Source organism: Siphateles boraxobius, unplaced genomic scaffold (assembly GCF_051911475.1).
Source record: "Siphateles boraxobius isolate OS27281-9 unplaced genomic scaffold, OSU_SipBor_1 6, whole genome shotgun sequence".
NCBI lineage: Eukaryota > Metazoa > Chordata > Actinopteri > Cypriniformes > Leuciscidae > Siphateles > Siphateles boraxobius.
Genome location: NW_027509186.1, coordinates 33,899,360 through 33,924,701, shown reverse-complemented (window position 1 = coordinate 33,924,701; position 25,342 = coordinate 33,899,360). Strand labels below are relative to the sequence as shown.

The window sequence follows — 25,342 nt, the reverse complement described above, 5'->3', positions numbered from 1 at the left end:
TGAGAAATCTAGGTAAATCCAAGACTTCACAGTATTTTTCCTGAAGCTACAGGTATATATACAATCGGTTATTTTGTCTAAAACCAAGTGCAGCTTACATCATGTTTTTTGTGCTTTCAGGGAGGCCTTGCACTCAGGTTCAAGTGCTAACCCCAGAGAGATCAGCACGGCTAATTAAAGAAGTCCTTACCACAGCATGGCCTTCTAGAGATTTTGCAGTTCAGTGGAACCTTGGTGATCAAGAGAAGAATCACCCCTCAGCATCTTGGCTCAGAATGATTTGGAAGCATCTCTACATTAACTTTGCAGATGACATTAGTGTCTTTGAAGATTTGCCTTTGATTCCAAATGTGCCACTGACTGACACCTTGGATTCTCTAGAGCTACTGCGCTTGAAAATTCCATCACCCATTTTTCTTGTAAATGAGGAAGAGGGCCCTCCTTCGGAAGACTTACTTGAAGTCATGAAGAATCTTGGCTGTGTTATCCTGAAGCAGCTTGATCCTTGCTTACAGCATCCACTCCTGAAAAATTACATTCACCAGTTATCACCAAGCACCCTACTGCAAATTATGGACAGATTTTCTTCATCCCAGAGATTAGCAAGCCAAATTGCATCTCTCTCTGTAAAGCAGAAGATTGCATTGAGAGGTTTTTTAGCCAGTCTTACTGATGTCACAGAAAAAGAGAAACGCATAATCCAAGAGCTTCCCATCTTTGACAAAGTTGGACAGAAGTCCAAAACAGACCCTTCAACTTTTACCTTGTTGAAAGGAGCCAGAGTATTACATCATACCGCCAAGCATCCATTAGATGTGAAATTGTCCATAAATGTAGTTGACTGCAGTGATGAGGCAACCATCCGTCTAATACGGCTGTTGAAATTTGAGCAGGTGAAAAGCACTGAATGCCTAAAGGTGATAATTCAGGACATTGAGAAAGGATTCTATACAAAAGAGGAAGTCACAAAAATCATGCTCTGGGCTCTCACTCATTTGTCTTTTCTGAAGAATGAAAACAAGGCAGTAATTAGTTGGCTTTCTTCACTGAAGTTTATTTATACCTCTTCAGAAAAACCTCATTCACCAACAGACTTTTTTGATCCGGAGTTGGAGATTTTGCAGAACCTTTTCTTCATGGAAGAAAAGATAAGGTTTCCCCCAGATGAGTATACATCATCTCCTGATGTCCTTCACTCACTGAGGCAACTGGGGCTGAAAAAGGAGGTTCAGCTAGGTGAAAAGGATGTGCTTCAAGTTGCCAGAAAAATTGAGGAGTTGCAAGGAAGCAGCCAACCAGAATGGGATCCCATTTTAATGAAGGCAAAAACACTCCTTACTATCCTAAACAAACAGACAAAGTTGGTGAAGTCCTCTGAGGTTCAGACAAACCTGCAAAAATTGAAATGGGTACCTGTTTGTAAAGATAGACCTCTGAATTATCCAAAGTCACTTGCTTGGAGAGGTGATTCTTGCAGTATTTCCTCTCTTTCAGAAATGTGTGATATTTCGCATGCTGTGCTTGTTGGTTCTTCGGTTTCCCTGGTGGAACGCACCTCTGCAGGAATGAAAAAAGCCCTGAAGTTGTCATTACAGCCTCAAGTAGAGCAAGTGCTCCAGCATTTGAAAGCAGTAAATGACTGGCACAGATCTCAAGCATTTACCACTGAGGACTGGTATCAGTTTCAGCAGATCTTGTTTGAGATATATGAATTCATGCAAGCCCATTTGGAGGACGCAAGGGAAGCTGTCAAGTCTCTGCCCTTTGACTGGGTTTGGACAGGGAAAACCTTTGTTTCCCCTGGACACACAGTTTTAAAGCCCATATCAGATTTGGACCTCCAGCCTTACCTGTTCTCATTACCAAAGACTATTGCAAAATTCAACAAGCTTTTTAAGTTCTGTGGCTCTATTGAAGAAGTTGTTCCAAGCCATGTGTTTGAAGTTATCGAAACGATCAGGCAAAGGAGTGAGCATGAGATGACAAAAGAAGAGAGCAAACGTAATGTCCTACTTCTAATAAATATTTTACGGTGGCTATACAGCAGTCAAATATCAGTAGATACTGACATGCATGTACCCATTCTTTACCACAAAGATCCAAGCAAACTGGTTATGAAACCTATCCACGAATGCACATACTGTGATATCAAAGTAGAGGATTTGAATGACTTACTAGATGACGTTTCAGAGCCCATCATCCTTGTCCATGATGACATTCCAATGAAAACTGCTGAATGGTTAAGAGTTCCATGTTTGAGCACAAGATTAATTAACCCAGAGAATCTTGGGTTTGAACAGTCAGGCCAAAGAGAGCCTCTAACTGTGAGAATAAAGAACATTCTAGAGGAGTATCCATCAGTGGCAGATATCTTCAAAGAGCTTTTGCAGAATGCTGACGATGCAAATGCCACTGAATGTAGTTTCCTGATTGACATGCGAAAGAATCTTGAAATCCGAGAGAATCTGCTCGACCCTGGCATGATCATTTGTCATGGCCCAGCTTTGTGGTCCTTCAACAATTCTGTTTTCTCTGATACAGACTTCCTTAATATAACCAGGCTGGGTGGGTCCATGAAAAGATGTGAAGCTGACAAAGTGGGCAAATTTGGCCTAGGGTTCAACTCTGTTTATCATGTGACTGACATACCCATTATCATGAGTAGAGAATTTATGATCATGTTTGATCCCAACATCAATCACATCAGCAAACACATTAGAGACAAGTCAAATCCAGGCATCAAAATCAACTGGAGCAAACAGCAGAAACGGCTACGGAAGTTTCCCAATCAGTTCAAATCTTTTATCAATGTATTTAACTGTCAACTTCCACTGTCACTAGAGTGCCCTTACAAGTATGATGGGACGCTCTTCAGACTTCCTTTCAGAACTGAGCAGGAGGCATCTGTAAGTGAAATCAGCAGTATTTACTACAATACCACTGACATCTACTCTCTTGTAGATGAATTTAGTATCTGTGGTCACCGGCTCATTCTCTTCACACAGCATGTTGGAACAATGGTCTTGAAATATTTGAAATGTGAGGAGCCTAACCCTGCTGCTGCGCAGGATGTGGTCACGATAAACAAGAGTGTGTGGTCTTCCAAAGCAGCTTATGGTCCACTAAGTGTTCTGAAATCTGCTGCCAAAGTCATGAAAAAAGTTGCAGCCACCAGCAGAGTGCCAGCAGAGGTCCCCAAGTCTGGTTGCATCATCAGAATTGTAGTGGAGGAATTCCACAATGTCTTCCGACGCATTGTTGACCTTCAGTCCCCACTGTTCAGAGGTTCTGAAGAGGATCCATCGTCCTACTTTGAGATGGCAGCTAAAGGCACACAAACTAAGAGACTTACAGATGACATGCCACAGAAGGGAGTGGAAAATACAAACTGGCTTATCTGTTCGTGCATGGATGTTACAGAAGCTCTGAAGTTCTCCTTGAGTGATAGTGGAAAACGCCTTGGTTTGGTTCCATGTGGAGGCGTAGCAGTGCTGCTCTCTGAAGAAGACAATAGAAAATGGACTGTAAAGACAAGTGCAACACCAATTGGGGAAGTTTTCTGCTACTTACCCCTTAGAATCAAAACTGGCTTACCTGTGCACATAAATGGTTGCTTTGCTGTCACATCAAATCGCAAAGAGATCTGGAAGACAGACACAAAAGGACAATGGAACTCCATTTTTATGAGACATGTGATTGTCCAAGCATACTTGGCTGCACTTCAATGTCTGAGGTCAATGTCAGAAAATGGGGAATTATTGGACTACAACTATTATGCAGCCTGGCCTGACCCTGGAGTTGTCCATGATGATTTCAGTCTGATTTGTCAAGGGGTTTATCAAGAAATAGCAAAAGGTGTTGATGATGACTGTGCAAAAGTCTTTTCTGATGGGAAAACCTGGGTGTCAATCAAGGATGTCCGGTTTTTGGATGACACTTTGCTTTGCAGACCAGACATTGGGTCTGCTGCTTTCAAGATATTCTTAAAATACCTCAGAAAGTGTGGTTCCCAAAATCTCTGTGCTGTTGAGCTGCCAGACTGGGTCAAGGAAGGCTTTGATGATGCTGGCTGTAAAGGAAAATTGATGGAGAACACCGTGACAGAGACACAGTTTTTCTCAGAAGTGTTCTTCCCCCATATCCAAGACATAGATAAGGAACTACGCGACCCTCTGATGTATTATGTACTCAATGAAAAACTTGAGGAGTTTGCATCCATACTGAGGGAAACCCCATGCATTCCATGTTCAGGACCATCACAGAAGCTTGTTTTGCCATCTCGACTCATACATCCAGAGGGCAGAGTAGCCAAACTGTACAACGGTGAAGATGGAAGGTTCCCTGAAGGAAGTTTAAGAGACTATGCCAATCCAGTATGCTTGGTGAAGTTAGTGCAGCTGGGTATGGTCAAGGATGATCTTTCTTGGGAAGACTTGATTGAACGAGCTGAGTCTGTTTTGGCTCTAAATGAAAATGACCACACAATTGCATGCCACAGGAGCAGTGTAATCCTTAGTCTCATTGATGAAAAACTAAAAATGAGAGATCCAGCAGCAAATCAGCATCTTGCCAAATTACAAAATATCAAGTTCCTTCCATTCTTGACAAAGCCAGCTGGATTTTCACTTCCATGGCATGGAAACAATTTCTCCCAATCTACCATGTTCTCGGCAAAAGAGCTTTTTACAACAGACCATCAGGACACTGTGTGTTTAATGAAACCTATTCTGAATGAAAATTCCCCTTCCTTTAAAGGATGTGGTCCTATCTCACTGGCTGTGAAAGACTGTCTTGGATTGATAAAAAAGCCAATGGTTTCATTAGTCATCAGCCAGCTGAAAGAGCTCTCAAAATCCTTTGATGGTGTGACTCTGTATCAAGAGAACATAACCAATGCTTGCTACAAATATCTCTATGAAGAGTTACTACAGTCCAGTGCTGCGGAAGAGGAAATCATGGAGGAGCTAAAAACATTCTCCTCAATTCTAGTCGAGAACACATACGTGGAACCATCAAAAGTAGCATTTCACTTAAACTTTGATGCTGCTCCATATCTTTATCAGCTTCCCAACAAGTACAGAAATAGTTGTCGGGAACTTTTTGAAAATGTTGGAGTTCACCCGAGCTTCACTGTTGAAACATTCTCAGCAGTTTTACAGCTGATTAAGAATGAATGTGGGAGAAAACCTCTTACTGAAGAAAACTTTCAACTGTCTCGTAGAATAATTAGCGAGGGAATATGGAGTTTGATCCGAGACAAAAATCAAGAATTCTGCCTAAGCAACTATGGGGAGATTCTTCTTCCTGATGGCAATTTCACACTACAGCCATCAAAATCACTTTGTTATAATGACTGTCCTTGGATTAAAGTCAGAGACACAACCGTTAAATACTGCCATGGTGATATTCCAAGAGAGGTTGCAGTAAAGTTGGGGACCGTTCCAAAACGTCACAAGGCCTTAGAAAGATACGCCTCAAACATCTGCTTCACTACCCTTGGAAGTGAGTTTGGGCAGAAGGAGAAGCTTACCAGCAGAATAAAAAGTATCCTCAATGCTTATCCATCAGAAAAGGAGATGTTGAAAGAGCTCCTACAGAATGCAGATGATGCAAAAGCCACAGAAATATACTTTGTCTTTGATCCCAGGACCCACCCAACTGACAGAGTTTTTGATGACAAATGGGTTCCCATGCAAGGCCCATCACTCTGTGTGTACAACAATCAACCATTTACAGAGGATGATATTAGGGGGATCCAGAATCTCGGAAGGGGCACCAAAGAGGCAAACCCTGGAAAAACGGGGCAATATGGCATTGGATTTAACTCAGTTTATCACATTACCGACTGTCCGTCTTTTATCTCAAATAATGACATTCTCTGCATTTTCGATCCACATGCCCGTTTTGCACCTGGAGCAACATCTGTCAGTCCAGGAAGAATGTTTAGAGATTTGGATTCAGACTTCAGATCCCAGTTTTCTGATGTACTCAACTTATACCTTGGAAATCACTTCAAGTTGGAACGCAGCACAATGTTCAGATTTCCCATACGAAATGTCGAAATGGCAAAAATCTCAGAGATCAGCTCAGCACCTGCTTCAGACAGGATGGTTCAAAATTTCCTTGATAAAATACGAACAGATGGGGCAGAGCTTCTCATGTTTTTGAATCACATGGAGAAAATTTCCATATGTGAAATTGAGAATGGGACTGGGGATTTAAAAACTATTTATTCTGTGACAGCGAAAATCTCAGATGGTGATCGACTAAAACGCAAGCAATTTCACGCCTCAGTTCTGGACAGTGTCTCCAAAAAAAAACATCTGGCTCAAATTCCAGTGCAACAGATTACCTACACAATGGACATAGAAGACACAGATGGTAATTCTACGACTTGGCTGATATGCAACAGATCTGGATTTTCTGACATGGAGAAGGTATCTAAGAGTGTAATTTCAGCTCACAAAAATGAGGACATAACACTCTTTCCACGTGGTGGTGTTGCAGCATGCACCAGCCACAACTATAAAAAAACACACAGAGCCTTTTGTTTTCTTCCTCTTTCTCTGGAGACTGGCCTGCCTTTCCATGTGAATGGCCATTTTGCTTTAGACTCAGCCAGAAGAAATCTGTGGAGGGATGACAATGGAGTTGGTGTGAGGAGTGACTGGAACAACAATCTAATGAAAGTGCTAATCGCGCCTGCATGTGTAGAACTGCTTATTCAGCTGAAACGTCGACTGTTTCCAGGCCCTGACCCCACTATGACAATATTTCAAGGAACTCCAATGCATGTCGTCAGGGATATTTTGAGGAAATTCTTGTCTATCTTTCCTGTAAACAGACTGGACATTCAACCAGATTGGTATTGTTTGGTAAAGGCAATCTACCTTTGCATTCATGTAGACTTGAAAAGACTACTCCCTGTTGTTAGAGCACCCCACATTGATAACGCTGATATGCACTCTGCAATATACATTTCCTGGGTGAACACATCCACCTCAACCAAAGGCCAAGCTTTCTTTGACAACTTACTTCAGGATGAGTTGCAGCATCTTAAAAACACAGAGTATAACATAACCACAAGAAAATCTGTGGCAGAAAATGTTTACAGAATTAAGGCCATGCTCCTGGATGTTGGCTTCAACCTAATCTACAGCTGTGATGAGACAGCCAGTCTGTACTTCTGCCTTGAAGATGCTGGGATTTCAGTCAACTATGTGACACCAGAGGATGTTCGCAGCTTCCTGCTGACATTCTCGTCTCCAGACACATCTTGCCAAGTTGGAAAGCTACCATGTCGACTGCAGCAGTCCAATTTCAAGCTGTTTCATGGTCTGAAACTGCTGGTTGACTACTGCTTCAAAGATGTGGAGGAAAATGACATAAACATAGAAGGGCTGCCACTACTGATGACAATGGACAACGTTCTGCAAGTTTTTGACTCCAGACATCCAAAGTTTCTGAGCAATCATCATGAGCTTATTGCATCAAGGAAGGAACTTTTCATGCACACACTGTACATAAGGTACAGTAACATCCTTCTAAAGGCAGGTGTGGCTAAGACTTTTGACATAAGCAGTTTTGGAGATCTTCTGGGATCTGCACTTCCCAGAGAGTGCAGAACAAGGAGCTCAGTAAAATGGAAGGAGAACTTTCCTACAGAATCTTGGCTTAAAAGTGCATGGCACTTTATCAGTGAACAACTTGCAACCAAGGATGACCAGACAGAGATCAACCCTACATTTGAGACCATTCTGGACATCTTGAAGGATTGGGCACTTCTTCCAGGAATCAAATTTATGGTGTCAGGAAACAAATTGGTTGTGCCAGAGAATGACGTTTTGTTACCCCTGAGCTTAATCTTTGCAGCCATCTTTCCAAATGGACAAAATGACAAAGTCTTTCATACCCTGATGAGGGGAGGATGCTTTCAATTGGCTGTGAATAAAATATGTGCCAAAGAGAGTCCTGTCTTGCCTCTGTTGGCCCAGTATACAGCAAATATAGACAATCCTTCCAGCATACTTCGAGCACTTGAGTACATGATCCAGATATCAGCGTTCAAAACAGCAAGTTTGACAGACAAAGACTTTGAAGCACTGTTGTTGTACTTCAACTGCAATTTGACTAATTTGACCCAGGAGGATGTACAATGTCTGAAACTGTTGCCATGTTACAAAGCTGTCAGTGGACGGTACATTTGCATCGCAAACTTCGGAGCATGCTATGTTCTAACAAAGACCATTCCCTCTGCCGACATTGAAAAGTGGGCACACAATACTTCCTCAGCCTTTCTCACTGACAGTCCACAGCTGAAAGAACTCTACAGCTTTCTTGGGGTCACACCAATTGATGACCTTGAGGTTTACCTGAATCATATCTTTCCAAAATTTGACATTTTATCACATGATGCCAAAATCCAACATGTAATCTATCTAAAAGAAAGGTTACTGGCAATGGAGGAGCCATTCAGCATCAAGGATCAGCTCTTTGAAAAACTAGAAGCTCTGTCCTTCATTCATGACTCCACCAGTAGACTAAAACCTGCCAAAGCCTTCTTCGATCAAACAGTTAAAGTGTTTGAAGTAATGCTTTCACAAAAAGCCTTTATTCCCAATGATTTCTTCAGAAAAATTGAGCAGGTGTCAAAGCCAAAAAGCGGGACATCCTTTTTACCCTCATGGATAGCATTCCTTCGTAACATCGGCTTGAAATATGTAGTATCACAACAGCAAGTTCTACAGTTTGCGAAAGAGATCAGCATCAAAGCTCATACAGAGAACTGGTCCAAGGAAAAAGTTCAGACCATTGTAGATGTACTCCTAACTCACATTTTCAATGAGAGAACAGATCTGTTTGATGGGGCATTCCTCAAAGAACTCTCTATGATACCATTCCTATGCCCAGAGCGTGCACCAGCCGAGCTTGTTCGACTTCACGTTCAGTACCAAGAAATGAATGGCACCGTCCCTCTAATTCGCTTCAATGGATCACAAGTCAATCCAAAGTTCAAACAAACTGATATCATGCAGTTGTTGTGGACATCTTGTCCTATACTACCAGAAAGGGCCACCCCAGCAAGCATAAAAGACCAAGAAGGAAACACACTTACCAGCCAAGAGCAACTTGACCTTATTTTGACCATGTTAAATGTTAATGTGGACCCACCATTGGAAAAAGTCATTAGCAATTGCAAAAACATATGTAGCATTACAAACTTGGATGATGACACAGTGAAAACACGAAGCAAGGTCCTGAGAAGCATTTATGAATTTCTGAATGCAGATAAACATGAATTCCGCTTTCAGTTACGAGGAGTAGCCTTCGTCATGGTTGAGGAGGGTTGGAAACTCCTTAAACCGGAAGAGGTTGTCATTAATTTGGACAATGAATCTGACTTCAAACCCTACTTGTACAAACTTCCCCTCGAGCTTGGTACATTTCACCAACTTTTCAAACTGTTGGGAACTGAGGACATTGTTTCAACAAAACAATATGTTGAAGTTTTGTGTCGGATTTATAGAATTTCAGAAGGCAAGCAGCTTGACCCAAATGAAATGAGAACAGTGAAAAGAACTGTCTCAGGGCTATTCAAAAGTCTCCAGAATGACCCAGTACAGATCCGTAAGGACCTTGAGAATCTCAGAGATTTGACATTTTACCTTCCGAGTCATGATGGACGATTGGCCAAATCAAACACATTGGTCTTTGACGATGCACCACACTTCAAGAGCCGAATTCAGGGTAATGTTGGTGTTCAAATGCTAGTTGACATGAGCCAGTGTTACCTAGGCAAAGATCATGCCTTTCACACAAAGCTGATCATGTTGCTTCCGCAGAAACTGAGGCCCAGGCTTCTGAGTAGTATTTTGGAAGAACAACTTGATGAAGACTCACCAAGAATGTGCCAATTTGGTGCCCTTTGCTCCCTGCAGGGACGGCTTCAATTGCTTCTGTCTTCAGAGCAGTTTATCACTGGATTAATTCGCATCATGAAACATGAGAATGAGAATGCATACATGGTGAATGAGGAGAAAGCAATACGGTTATGCAAAGCACTGTGTGAGGGCTTAAAGGTGTCTTGCTTTGAGAAACTACAGACTACATTGCGAGTGAAAGGCTGCAGCCCAATTCTCCACAGCCGTAGTGAAACTCTTGCCTTTCTTAAAAGATATGGAACAGCTGTTATCCACCTCTACATTCAGCATTCTGACAGCAAAGACATTAATTTTCTTCTTGCCTTGGCAATGACCCTCAAGTCAGCTACTGACAACCTGATTTCTGACACCTCCTATCTTATTGCTATGTTGGGTTGCAATGACATCTACAGAATAACAGAGAAGCTAGACAACCTTGGTGTCAAGTATGACACAACTGAACCCTCAAAGCTGGAGCTTCCACTACCTGGTACACCCATACCTGCTGAGATCCATCATTTACTGCTCATGGACCCCATGAATGTCTTTTATCCTGGAGAGTATGTTGGTTACCTGGTAGATTCAGAGGGAGGTGATATTTTAGGCACTTACCAGCCAACTTACACATACGCTATCATCGTTCAAGAAGTGGAACGAGAAGAGGAGGAAAGTCCAAGTGTCCTCGGCAAGTGCTTTCAAATTGACATTGGGTACAGTGAGTACAAAATTGTGAGCTCTCTTGATCTGTATAAATTTTCTAGACAGGATGAAAGCAACAATATTCGAGATGGCACACCAACTCCAACAAGCCCCTCAGAGGGTCATTCCCCTCGTTCCAGAATGGTCCCACCAATATTTCCTGGAAAGGAAAATCACAGGGCTCCTCCAACAAAGGCGTCCCCCAAAAAGATAAAACTCAATGCATTACCAGAAATTCTAAAAGAAGTTACTTCAGTAATAGAACAAGCTTGGAAACTTTCTGAAACTGAACGCAAGAAGATTATCCGGCGCTTATACTTGAAGTGGCACCCTGACAAAAATGCAGAGAATCTTGACATTGCTACAGAAGTCTTTAAACACCTACAGAATGAGATCAGCAGGATGGAGAAGCAAACGCAAGCAGAGCAGACGACTGATAGAGGATCAAGGAGACCTTACTCTTCGTCTTCCACACGATTCCAGTCAGAGAAATTCTCATTTCAGCGATTTTACACATCATGGAACCAAGAAGCAACAAGCCATAAATCGGAAAAACACCAGTTCCGAGGACAGTTTACTAGCTATTCAGGCACATCGCACTCAAATCGCTTCTTTGTACCACCATCGTTCAAGTCTGTTGGTAATCCTGTGGAGGCACGGCGGTGGTTAAGGCAAGCAAGAGCAAACTTTTCTGCTGCAAGAAATGACCTTCATAAAAATGCCAATGAATGGGTATGTTTCAAATGCTACTTGGCAACAAAGCTTGCATTAATTGCAGCAGATTATGCAGTCAGAGGAAAATCGGACAAAGATGTGAAGCCCACAGCACTTGCCCAGAAGGTAGAGGAATACAACTCCCAGCTAACAGGGTTGGCCAAGGATGTAAACATCCTGGAAGGCTATGGTGTGGACAGCCTGAGAACTCGCTACCCTGACCTATTGCCCTTCCCTCAGATTCCCAATGACAGGTATACTTCGGAAGTAGCAATGAGAGTAATGGAATGTACAGCTCGGATAATCATCAAACTTGAGACATTTGTCCAGCAAAAAATCTGAATGTCAGCATTAGACAATGCAAAACACTAACAGATAAATCAACCAAGCGGTGGTTGTGCAATATAGACCAGTAAATATAATAATAGTTAAAACAGACTTTTTAGAAGTAAAATTATATATCTAGCTGGCATTCTTATTTTAACAGTGCCACCTCTGATGCTGTGACCCATGCTTATTATTGCGTACACTTGCTCCATTTCTCTGAAAGGTTGCCTGAGCCTAAAAAAGGTGTACACTATTATATTTAATATGCAGCAGTGTACATAATGTTTAAAAGCATAGAAATACCTTATTATTTTAACTACATTTATTGATTATTGTTGTTCCTTTGTACATAATGAATACCGATGCTGCTTTTTTATCTTTTCTAGAAATGTATTTTCCTGCCATAGTCATTAAGTGGATGGAATTGTGATTTATTAGCATGAGTTGCACTGCACTTTTATGTAAATAGCACTTGAGTGATTGTAGGAATTTGAATGAATGACACCTGAAAAGTTATCATGTGCAATCAAGCAATGACAGGTCAGTCAACTCACGGTTCCTTTATGGGATCTTTATCTGTGCCAGTAATTCATATATTGTGCATACAACTTTTTCTCGGCTGGTAATTGACATTCAATGTATGCATACATTTCAATCTAAGTGTGAAATAGGTATCAGTGCATAACCTAGACATCATAAGAAATAATATGGCTGTAGGTTCATAAGTGTTTACCGTTGGAATTGTCTGTCTTGTTGCAAGATTTATAGAATCCAAGAATGAAATTTATTCCATAATTTCACAATCACCTTTATCTCAACTGAACTAAACATGTATGCATACATTGTTGGCTTGGGGAGCAACGGAAAACTTTTTCTATTTCCCATAAGAGGATATTGGTGGGTTTAGTTTCAGCACATAATTACCATTTAAAAAAATAGACACTCAAAATTTATATTTTCTCTTGAAACTTGACATTTCAGTTAACTGCTGTGGCTGTACACATATATCATGCGTATTTCCTCAGAATCGTGTTGATTAAATAAGTATTTTCTATTATTTACTATGGGAACCTCTTGTCCTCTACTGATGAGAATTTTTTGCATGAAGTTCTCTGAAATTTGTGTTAGAGGAACATACTGTAGTGTAGATGCTCATATGGTGCTCAATGTCAATGATGTTTTTCATTCATTTCCTTTGTTTAATTGTGAGAAAGACTGAAATTAAACACTGGCTACTATGTTTTGACAAATACATTTTGTCATTTGTCTCAGTCTCATTATTTCATAATACAGCTTTGTAAGTTTGAGACCCACTGACTGGGGGAATATTGGTTTGTGCATATTTAACATGTTCAATAATCAAGATATATTACTTGCTATATATCATAAATTATGCACAAATACTTAGTTTTTTTTAAATATCCTGCATTAAGTAAATCTACTGTTCATATAAGTCATAGTATCAGGTAATAATGATCTATTTTCACAATACAACATATAGCTTTTTTATACATTTATTGGACGTAAAACATTCTAAGTTTAATGATTTATTTGGTTAGTTTGCATGAAATTACATTTCAAACATTGAAACATTTCCAGTGGACAGCAAATTTACATGTTCATGCATGTTTGATAGTAAACTATAATAATCAAACAATCAGTATGGCAATAATTCACTTGAAATATAAAAATCTCAAAATGAAAGTTTACCTGTTTGAAACAAATACATCAATCAAAGTATAATATACAACTGATGTATAAATATGAAGATCCCCTGCCAATATATATATATATACAAATGATCACTCTCACCATTTTCATATAGTATATACACAAAAAGGTTCTAAAAAAAAGAAACGCAAATCCCAATGTTTCAAGCTGCCAAAGGGATTATTTAGCATTTTTGATAACGAAATAAACAGAGATCCCAAATTTCATATCAAACCATTGCGTATAAAATTCTAAATCCAAGAGCACTTCATATCTTACAACAACACACACCAGATAATTAAATTTGATAATATTACAATGCTTCATCGAAATGGGATTTGGTGCTTCTGCTGCTTCAGTGCTTTGGGATTGTGGGTAGTGCAGTTCTTGAGTGGGAATTCTGCTATTTTTCAAAAATGTTTAAATCAAACTGAAGCATACAGTATATTATCACCCTCGGAGGAGCTCAAGGCACGACCATATCAATGTTTTATGTTATCGATTTATCCATTAACGAGTGCATCTTTAAACAATAACTAGCTGATATTCAACACACATAATTTGGTTATTTATTGCACCTCAAAATTATATTGCATAGGATGTCAGCTGTTGACCAGCCCCTTTATTGCCCAGCCTAATTTTTAAAAAGTTTACATAACAAAAAAGAAACAATCATTTTGTTTCATTTACAGTATAAATCTATATACCAACCCAATCTCATGAGAAAACTTTACTATTTTATGAGGTGGTGATTTTGCATGAATTCCAACAACGTGATTTGTACGGAACCATGTTTTTTTTTTTTTTTTTAAAGGGATAATTCATCCAAAAAGGAAAATTCTGTCAGTATTTACTCACCCTCATGTTGTTCCAACCCCGTAAGACCTTTGTTCATATTTGGAACACGAATTAAGATATTTTTGATGAAATCTGAGAGCTGGATCACTCCTCCATAGGCTTCTTCAGGGATTGAAACTTGCCAGCCCCGAAAAGTCATTAAAGACATCGTTAAAATAGTCCAAGTGACTACCGTGGCTCAATCTTAAGTTTATCAAACGACGAGAATACTTTTTGTGCGCAAAAACAAACAAAAATAATGACTTTATTTCAACTATTAATTTCCTTGGGCCTCTAGTCAGTTAACTTAGTGTGATAGCGTAGTGCTACGTCACACGTAGGCTCACTATTGGCCGACGCTGGTCATGTGTGTGATGCGTGTGACGTAACAACAACAGAAGCTTACGCTATTACACTAGTGAACTGACTCGAGGCCCAGAGAAAAGGAAATGAATAGTTGAAATAAAGTTGTTATTTTTTTTGTTTTTTTGCGCACAAAAAGTATTCTCGTCGTCTGATAAACTTAAGATTGAGCCATGTAGTCACTTGGACTATTTTAACGATGTCTTTAATAACTTTTCGGGGCTGGCAATTTCAATCCCTGAAGAAGCCTATGGCTTAGTATGGAGTTATCCAGCTCTCAGATTTCATCAAAAATATCTTAATTCGTGTTCCGAAGATGAACGAAGGTCTTACCAGGTTGGAACATGAGGGTGAGTAAATACTGACAGAATTTTCATTTTTGGGTGAACTATCCCTTTAACGAAGGGCCACCCTTAAACCTACCAGTCAGTGTGGCGTAACAGATCGTACGGAAACATACAAATGAGAACATACGGATTCATACGAATTAACCACCAAACGTAAAATAGTTCTGAATTGCTATGAGAGTGTGTTGTCTATACTACACATTTCATTTTCCCTATCATGATGAAAACCCAACCGAACAGATAAACGTACCCTCTAGGCCAGGCTCGGGCAACTCTGGCCCTTGAGATCCACTGTCCTGCAGAGTTTTGCTCCAAACCTGATCAAACATAACTGAACAAGCTAATCAACATCTTCAGGTCCTACTAGAAAGTTGTAGGCAAAGTGGATCTCACCTGCCTATAACTTTCTAGTAGGACTTGAAGACCCTGATTAGCTTGTTCAGTTGTGTTTGATTAGGGTTGGAGCAAAACTCTACAGGAAATTGGATCTCTAGGGCCAGAGTTGCCCATATTCATTATTTGCCCAGGCTAATATTCAGTAACAGTGGTTCCCAACCCTGTTCCTGGAGTGTCCTCAGCATTGCATGCAAGTAAAGGCTGAAGTTACATGCATCTTGTCACCATTTAAACTGCCCCTTCAGTCATCTTGTCACAGTTAAAATCTTCCATATGTAATTTCCTACAGTATCAGTGAGAAATGTATTAGCATCTGATCTGCTTGTGGGTCTTTCATGTGGAGAACTCTCCTCGTGTTTGCATAACGATGCATTTAAAAGATAACGACCAAACGTATCTCCAAAGTTCATACTGCTGTTGTAGATGAAGTATAATGAGGATAACCACTGAATAAATACCTTTTCGTCAAGTTACGTACTGAATATGAATCATTCAAACCCCATATCTAAACCTCGGTTTAACCATCGGACTCGCACATCCGCCATGTTTGTAGTTTTTTAACTCTTTTTATTTGTGTTTGTCTAATTAAATCCTCGTCCAACATGCAATGGGTTGTGGGCAATATTAGCCATTAAGAGTTTGCATGGATCTGCACTTCGGATTCAAACCAGAAGACCATCCTTGGAATACTCATTTTAACATACGATTGTCCCATACGATTTGGAACAAATTTATTCTTATTTCAAATACTAATTAGGACGGATAGTATGCGAATTTGGATGCAGAGCAAGACCTCAGATGAGTGTTTCAGATAAGAGAGACAAAAATGTGCAGTGTTGGTGGTAATCCAGGACCAGTGTTGGGAACAACTGTTCAGTAACATATAATAATACATTTTGTAACTAAATTAGTGTGGCTTTTTTTCTTTCTTTCTTTTTTTTTCTTCCCTTGCTCAGAGACAAGTACTTGTTTCTATGGGAGATTTGTTCCTACTGTTTGTGTTACAGACAGAAGCTCATTCAGCAGTCCTGGTGCTCACTGCAGGTCGAGGAGACGCCAGCTCTGGAGAGGAACAGCTTACCGCTGGGACAAACACACACCTCAAACATGTCGTACATTCCCTGAGAATCACCTGAAGTGCGCGCTTCTCCCACAGGTAATGTCGGCAGACGAACAGATTCAGCATCTAAGATCAGCTGAAACATACAGAAACCCCAATGATGAGGCATTCACTTAAATGGTTCATGACATGAGAAATCTATTTACATTGCAACATGACATCATGACTTTGCGTAAACATACACGCCACTTTCAAGTCAAGTGGCGTGTTATCTATACGCATTTTGAGCTATCCGCGTGTATGTCCACGCCGAAATCTTTTGCGTGTATGTCTACGCCATTAAATGTCCGAGTGATTCCGCGTGTATGTGTACGCCGTTAAATGTCCGAGCGAAACGAAGCAAAATCTATATCTACATCTGTGGAGCGATCTTTTTTTTCCTAGGATGGTAGGAGAACACTCATAAATGATATTAACCCCAGTGACGGGTAGGTTTAGGGACGGGGTTGGGGTAGGTCATATATCTATATATACATAATACAGTAATATAACGTTAAGTCAAAGGCGTTGATAAACACGCTGAAAAGCGATTATGCGTGTTGATAGCACGCCAAAAATTGAAATACGAATTGGCGTGTCATACATACGCCATTTCATGAGATCAGTCTGTACATTTACATTTATTCATTTAGCAGATGCTTTTATCCAAAGTGAATTACAGATGAGAACAATAGAAGCAGTTACTATAACAATAGGACAACAATATGCGTGCTATGTGCTATGACCCTTCCCAGTTTAATCTAACGCTGTATGTGTATTTATTTATTTTTTAAAGATAACAGATATAGAATAGAAGATAAAGTGTTAGTATTAATGGATCAAGTGTTGCCTAAAAATATGCGTCTTCAGCAGATTAATGAAAATGGCCTCGGACTCAGCAGCTCTGGTTGAGTTGCAGGTCATTCCACCAGCAGGGAACAGACCAGGAAAAGCTCAGAGAAAGAGATTTTGTGCCTCTTTGAGATGGCACCACAAGACGGCGTTCACTTGCAGAGCTCAAGTTTTTGGATGGCACGTAACTCTGAAGTAATGAGTTTAGGTAAAAGGGAGCAGAGCCAATGGTTGTTCTGTAGGCTAATGTCAGTGACTTGTATTTGATGCAAGCGGCAACTGGCAACCAGTGCAATTTTGTGAGGAGAGGAGTGACGTGTGCTCTCTTTGGGTCTCATTCAAGACCACTCTAGCTGCAGCATCTGGATCAGTTGCAGAGGTTTGACAGAGCAAGCTGGAAGAGCATTACAATAGTCCAGTCTGGATACAACAAATTAGCCTTGATCTTTTGACATAGCCCGCAAGTTTCATTGTTTCTAATATTGTAGATATAGAAACAACATTATACACAAAATATTACAATATTTTACCTGTGGTGAACTCGGTAGGAATATTTAAATTTCACCCTTTAAAAACAAGGTTGTTCATTTTTACAGATACTGTTTGTGTATAAAATTTACGTTTGTGTCCTATCTCAAGCTACTCTACTGTCAGCTCAAGCTTTTGTCAAATATGTCATCCACAACATCGAATCTGGCCCCGTTCGAAAAATGTTTGGACACCCCAGGGTTAGATGAACCTCAAGGATCATATTTCAAAATACTACAAAAATTCATGTCATGACCCCTTCAAATAAAAGTAATACTGCTATCATTAACAACCATTTTAAAAGAAAATAAGGAAAAATAAACAAGAGACTTTTGCTAAAGTCTACTGTTTATCCTAAGAAGAAGAAGACGCAAGTAGTCTCACATGTGTTCAAACTAGACATGTTGATATGTCAGACTGTGCTCAGATTTGCTAAAACACCAATGTTGCTAAATAACAACAATAAAAAGTCCTTGAATTCTTCCAAAACCAAATTATATGAGTTATGCTATATCAGGGAATGGTGAGTAGCTCCAACCCTCATTAAACGCACTTGAAAAATCTAACAAAAGTCTTCAGGATTCCTTCAAAATCACAGACAGTTGTGCTTACCAGTCCTGCAGTTGAGTGTAGCAGAATGTCAAAATGTGCTGTCACGTCAGCATTTCCAGCCAAGGCTTTGACGTGAACGCCTTTTGGGGCATCCATGCTGAGAGAGCGTGTTGGAGATTCCAGTCTTAAATGATAGGGGAATGCATTGAGTAGTTACTGCGCTGAACAATTTGGACACAAGATGGCCACAAACTATTCTAAAAAAGTCATACATGGAAATCGGAAGGAAACTGCATTATATTTTGGCCTATTTGGGAAAGTCATTTTTGGAGAAGAAAAATAATTAAGCTTTTGTTGACAACCAGATTGCTTCGTGACTCAGGTCTTAGACATCAAAGATCACAGCTGGTTAATGCCCTGTTGGAAACTTCTATAAAAGTTATACTCAGTACCATTACTTTTAATTGGCTGACATTTTTAAGCAATAATGTTTTTGAGGGGGTGGAGAGACAAATAAATTCACAGCATATGTAGAGACAAAATTGGAGCAAATTATAAAAAGCTAAAAAAAAAGTAAGTTAAAGTAAGCTAGTTAGTTTTAGTTTATAAGCAAATAAGTTTAACGACCAAAATCCTTTATTTTTACAGTAATGGCAATCAGTATGGGAAGAGATGATGTTGTGAATTATTTAGTGCATGCTTACTTTAGCTCTTTGTTGAGTACTGCTTTGACCAAAGGAGTCTTAACAGAATGCTCAAAGAAAGCACCTTCTGGACCTGTCCAAACACAAGAACACTTACAATCATACAAAGAAAGTGTAAAAATCATTCAGTATCAGATGTGACATTTCATTAGAGCAAATAATCACATCATTGCAATTATTTAACAGAATACAGACATTGGACAAATACTGGTGTAATGAAAACATGTCCAGGTCATTATTTCAGTCTCTCTCTCTCTCTCTCTCTCTCTCTCTCTCTCTCTCTCTCTCTCTCTCTCTCTCTCTCTCTCTCTCTCTCTCTCTCTCTCTCTTACTTTTCTGCATTGTGACATTATTTTCAATACAATTATTTTTCAGCTAAAATCAGCATATGTTTAAGATGTGGAACAAATACTACATTCATACGTAAGCAATGTACAATTTAAATAATAAAACAAAAGTTTCACATCACAGTAATGAGACTTGACATGGAAATTTGCTAAAGTTTGCATAAAAAATTGAAATAATAGAAAATAACATAAAGGTCCTGAAACAGCATTCATTCTTAAAGTAAAATATAATTTCTTCGTTTGACTCTGGGGTGAAATATGATTTAAAGAATGGTCTTGGCGAGATTCATGAAATTCACCTAAGCATAACAAAAATTGAAATAGCTTTAGGCTAGGTTGGATGAAGTATTAATATTTAATCTAGTGTGTAAACCGATTGTGAATCATGAAATAGCGGATATGTGTTGTTAAGGCCAGAGCTGTTGTTTGTGTAATCTCAGTTTTAACCACCGTGTTGAGGCAACGGTTTCATATGTTAAATACTAACTTGGATCTTCATATATTTTAATGAATATTTGCAGTAACACAATAAAGTGCAACAGTACTTTTTTATCATTCTAACAATACTATTAATACACACACAGAAGATAATCTTTTTTCTTTTCTTTTTTCTTGTACATTATACGTGTCTAGTTTCAGGCTCACCTGTTACACGGAGTTTTCCTTTTCCCACAACAGCTCCATTGCCATCTGCATAAAATAAATTTTCATCATGGTTTGAACTGATGTTGAAGTGTTGGCCAAAACCCTCAGTCTGACTGGGACCTGCGAACAGAATAAAGGAGAGAATGTAGACAAACATTACACTTTTTACCAAAAGACCGACATTTAGTTTCATTAAATGTCCAGTTTCACTCTGAAATGTTACATTATGAAAGTAAAACGGGTTGTGAATGCTATTTCATGTTGCGGCTGTGCTATTAGACATAAGGCATGTTCTGTGTGACCCACCTCATTAAACAAAATCATGAACTCAACCAATAAATATATATTATGCATAGCAACATAGTGTCAGCCCAGATCAGGACCGTGTGGAATCCATGTGTACCGGATGTGGGCCAACACTATGTTGCTGCTGTCTGGGTATAATATATAACCAATAATACATTTTGTATGTTTCATACCTACGGACACACTTCCTGTTACGTCACCACTGGCATTGCGGGCATTGAGCATCACATTCTCAGAGGAGTGTACCAGAAGAGCTGAATCCTGAAGAATGAGCAAAATGGGTGATTAAATCAATCTCCTATTTCTATATCTATCTAAATGTATCTGTCTGTCTGTCTATCTATCTTTCTTTCTATTTACTCGTACCTCTCTGGAGTCGATTTCCTGGGCATAAAGAGGGAACAGGAAGTCTGATTCTCCCTCCAGTCTCAGCCCATCTGCATTGACTTGCAGGTACCCCATGCCTTCCTGAAACAGTCAATAACACAGAGAGCTCTCAACATTCGTGTGACTTCATGCAACATCACAGCTGAAAATGCTCATCTAAATATTTAGGAATCCAAATATGGATTCATATTTCTATTAAAAATCAATCAAATATGTGATTAAAGTGCTTTGAGTAAAGTCAGCTTACTGTATTGAACCACATAACTCGCAGGATCCAGATCGTAAGGGCAAAGTTCACCACCAGGATGATCAGGAGAAGCAGAACAAACAGATAGAGGCAGCGTTTCCTCCAGCCGTAGATGCCAATCATGTAGATGTACTCAGAGACTGAAGCCAGGGGCCCAGAGTCATCTGTGGTGGTGAGGTACTGCTCACGCACCATCTGACAATCAACATTAGCGTCACAGAATCATTCTGTTTGAATAATACGTCATGCAACTCTATCAACATTTAAAACTACAATTCATTAAAGTACGCATGACATTTTTACAACCTGAACTAACATACTTTGTTATTAAAATCCTTATTAAGAAACTTAGTAACGTTGACACGCCATGATTTTTGTTCTGTATGTAGTTCACATCATATGACTTTGGTAAGCAAATGTTATTCAAATATAAATAAGCATTTTGTTACAAAACTCTTCCATTCTCTCAATACCAGGTGTAAATGAGGCCTTTGAGTATCCTAAAAAAAAGACTTTTGATATGCTAAGAAAGTACACTCATAATACTTATGAAAGGGGGAAAAATGCAATCTTCAACATGGCGAAATAAGTGCGTCTTCCAAATAAAATTAAACTTTCAGAATAATTACTCCACATATACTCTAACATGCTGATTTGCTGCTCAAGAAACATTTATTATTACTATCAATGTTAAAAACATATTTTTATGGAAACTGTGATCATTTTTTTTCAGGATTCTTTGTTGAATAGAAAGTTTAAAAGAACAGCATTTATTTGAAATATAAATATTTTGTAACATTATAGATGTCTTTAATGTTACTTTTAAATTTAATGCAGCAGTGTTGAATAAAAGCTGGGGGTTTTTTGTTTTCAAAAAAGGAAAATCTTATTCTTAAAACCACATTAGCAACTGTTTAACAAAATATTTGTAACCAGCATAGCATCCGCCTACATAAAATGAACATGGCGTTATTATATATGCTGTTTTCTGTCAAAACAGTGATCTTTGAGATTTTGCACAGCATTTACTTTGAATTAAATGCTGAGTGAACATTCTACTGTCAGATGAAGGAAAAACTAAAACAGCCTTCATGTCTCCCCATGGCAATTCATCCATACATTCCTTGGGTTTGGACTTGCATGATACAATTTCTTTCTACTCCCATTTAAAACATATTTAACCAGACAGAAATTAAACATTTATATGATATCAGTGGCTGCAGAGGACCATTAAAGTCCTACAAGAAAGTAAACACAAGACTCCGCAAGTTGCTCACAGACAGCGTTTCTCTCTCTTTCTCTCTCGGTCTCTCCCTCAGGACTTTTTTCCATTAACCCACCCTACTGATGCTCTTTCACTGTTTCCAGCCTCATCTAAGCTGCCAAGAGACGAAATTACAGCAGAACACTGCCTTTCCAAACCACCGGAGTCTGACTTTGTTATAAACAGAGATTCCAAGATCTTCGTGGTGTCAAAGCCGGACCTGATCAAATATCGAGCGAATCCAGGAAGATTGAGCTGGCGTGATATTGCGCTGTTTCTGTGTAGTTCTGCTGGAGGATAAACAGTTATGAGGTGGGAAAACCAGTTCTCTGAGGAGCCCACAGAAGAGCTTGTGGGCAAACATAACAATCTGTATGAAGTTCTCCCACCTCAGTCTAATCTTGCAGTCTGCATAACTCCAGCGCGCCGTAATGCCTCGGCCCTCTGAAAATAGGTCCCAGGACTGTGCTCTCATTTTAAAAGGGGAAAACAGCCAACGTGTTGGAAATAATGATCAGAGAGCGAACATTATGATTGAGAATTTATATTTTCAACCTCAGAAGTCGGAATATTTCTTAATTTCAATGGCTGGTGTTATTATTTTGACAACATGAAAAAAAGGTTAAAGATACAATGCTGTGCAAAAGTAAGTGCACCCTATGAAAAGTTGTATTTTTTTAACATGTGTGGCCATTTTGATATATACATGGATAACATTATTGAGTAAATATTATATAATTTAACACAACAATGGTCATTGGTTAGACAAAATGTATTGTGATCATAAACAGCTTTCATTTGCCTTTCACTCATTTATATCCTCTAACAATTCCACATATTCTGGTCATTCAAACATTATTAGTGATGAGAAACAATAAATATATTTGAAAAGATCATGAGTCAAACTTGACTAAAAGAATAATAGTTTAACTTAAAGTTTGACTTACCCTTGTAGTTTTACTATGATCGGACACACTCCTCTGCAGGCTCAAATCTGCTTGTGTTGCGCAGCAGTGCTGGAGTCCCCCGATCCGTCCGTCTGTCAAACCCTCAACAGCTGTCTTCCATAAATCTGATTCTGGATCAGTTTCAGTGCGGACACCCTCCCCAAACCTCCTTTCAGGATCTCACATATCCTTCAGAGGTCTCTACACCTCGCGTTAAGCACATGCGAGACTTTACTGAACACTTGATTGTGAATTCATGGAGACTCAAACACCAGTAGCTGGTTGTGTTGTTTCTCAGGGAGAGAGGGAGGGAGGAAGGGTAGAGCGCGCAGGAAGAAGGAAAAAATGACTGTCAAGAGATCATTTTCTGCACTTGTTTGACTTTTATGGATGCGAGTCACTTTGTAAGCACGAGCTCTGGATAGGAAACTAAAGTTAGCGGCTTCGCTCATTGAGGATCTGCTTGTCTGTTGGACAGCGAGTAGGCTATTGCTCAATAAAGGAGTATTAATAGATTTGTCTCTCTGCCAGCTGCAGCAGCGGCTTCAGGCTTGTTATGCACTGAGTTTTCTGTTGTATCTCTATCATAGTTTGCATAGATTAAGAGTCAGAATGGTCCTTATGAAAACTGGTTTAAAACAAACCCCAAAATTAGTTAATCCAGAGATGGAAATAGGAGCTACACACAACAGGGTCCCACCAACGCAGGTCCTTAAAAATCAAATTCAGTTGTATAAATATAAAAAGTCTTAAATGGTATAAATTTTTTTGAAGAGGTCTTAAATTCGAGGACAGATTAACAGGAATTGCGATATGGCTTAAAGTGTTTGGCTTTTAGTATGGATATAGCCTTGCTGTTATCTATAAGCTATTGAGCTCCAAAACAATGACAGAATTCGCATTTAGAAGATATAAGCATTCAAAACTTAGTCGCTCACTTCCACCAATATGGATCAATGATTTTGATGACATCACTTTGCACTTCAGCTTCTCATCAGATTTTCTGTCCAATCAAATGCTCTAGAATCTAAAGCGTCCCGCCCCCTGCATTACAAATAGACGCTGAAACTGCAGCTAAAATCGTTCACTCTTCACACATTTATGAATTTCTACATGGCATCTGTGAATGGAATATAGTGCACTTTATAGAGGATAGGGAACGATTCATGTAAAATATGCTTTCCATTGGGGCGAATGAAGTCTTGTTTTATGAACCGCCCCTGCGCGCACACAGTCTGCTCAGGTCCAGAAACACGAAAGCACAGAGCGGATATGCGCTCTGTGCGAGTCTGCGCAGACCAGTCAATTAACACCGCAGATTTATGCCAAGTGATTGCTTTGATCTACTGTTGATGAATTACGACGTTTACATTAAAGGACAAGTTCAGTATGTCACACTTGAAGCCGTGTTTTAAGATCGTTTCTGATGAAATAGAACGGTTAAGATTGAAATTTGGACAAATGCTGCTGTCCCGAGAATTTTCATTTTCTGTATTATTGTGTATTTCACTTAGATAGTTAAGTTATACGTTAGGAATGTTCTGACAGTTCGTCACCGTTTCCCACGAAAGTTTACATTGCCTCCAAAGGGCGCCTGGGAGTGAATCTCAATTTAAAGTGCATGCATATTTTGTAAAGTCTTCAACATGTGCACATTAAAACATTAAAAATAATGAATTAAATATTGGTAACTGAATTAAATATTGAAATGGGCATAAAATGTATCTTTTAAATCAAATCTCTATTATGACTCATCAGAAACAATCGTGATTAGTCCATCCTGAAAGAGTGGAAGAAAGTAACAGGTACCATGTGACACTGCTTTCTCCATAATCTTCTTAAGTAGCGGTTTGGATAATAATTTACACCCTAATAAGAATGATACTGAGAATCGAATGATAAATTAAATACGTTAAAATAAGATGATTATTACAGGAAAGATGCTGGAAATAAAATATAAGCCTTGGCCAATCAGAACGTTCGGTGGGCATGGTTTTATGGGAAATGTAGTTTCCAAAATCAAACTATAAACACATTAATTCAACCCTTCACAAAAAAATATTGCATGATAATACTATTGTTATATTTAAAATTAATTTTTGTATCCGGTCTTGCATTGTCTGCCTGTTTAGTATTTTTTAATTTTTCTAC

General features: G+C 39.2%; 2 protein-coding genes across 4 annotated transcripts in view; one reads left to right on the top strand and one right to left on the bottom strand.

The window, feature by feature from the left end:
* The window catches only part of sacs (sacsin molecular chaperone), a 30,243-nt gene extending 17,329 nt beyond the window's left edge, over positions 1–12,914 (top strand). For all 3 annotated transcript variants that reach the window (XM_077206963.1, XM_077206964.1, XM_077206965.1), the window contains one exon: positions 121–12,914. In XM_077206963.1, coding sequence (XP_077063078.1) covers positions 121–11,675 — 11,555 coding nt within the window. In that variant the 3' untranslated portion in view covers positions 11,676–12,914. The remainder of the gene's footprint in view (positions 1–120) is intronic.
* A 2,051-nt stretch (positions 12,915–14,965) lies between these two features.
* Positions 14,966–23,661, bottom strand: sgcg (sarcoglycan, gamma). Its single transcript, XM_077207078.1, has 8 exons — positions 23,192–23,661; positions 20,981–21,175; positions 20,713–20,814; positions 20,520–20,607; positions 20,041–20,160; positions 19,049–19,121; positions 18,405–18,528; positions 14,966–16,509 (listed from the first exon to the last, which is right to left on the bottom strand). Exons 2-8 carry the CDS (start codon positions 21,173–21,175, stop codon positions 16,333–16,335), a joined length of 879 nt encoding a protein of 292 aa, XP_077063193.1. The 5' UTR covers positions 23,192–23,661; the 3' UTR covers positions 14,966–16,332.
* Between the last annotated feature and the right edge of the window lie 1,681 nt (positions 23,662–25,342).

Excerpts from the sequence above, each read along its gene's own strand:
- sgcg (XM_077207078.1), bottom strand. The coding sequence starts at position 21,175 with ATGGTGCGTGAGCAGTACCTCACCACCACAGATGACTCTGGGCCCCTG. Across the intron at positions 20,815-20,980 it reads GAGTTATGTGGTTCAATACA|GAAGGCATGGGGTACCTGCA; the intron begins GTAAGCTGACTT and ends TGACTGTTTCAG. Across the intron at positions 20,161-20,519 it reads AACAGGAAGTGTGTCCGTAG|GTCCCAGTCAGACTGAGGGT; the intron begins GTATGAAACATA and ends TTCTGTTCGCAG.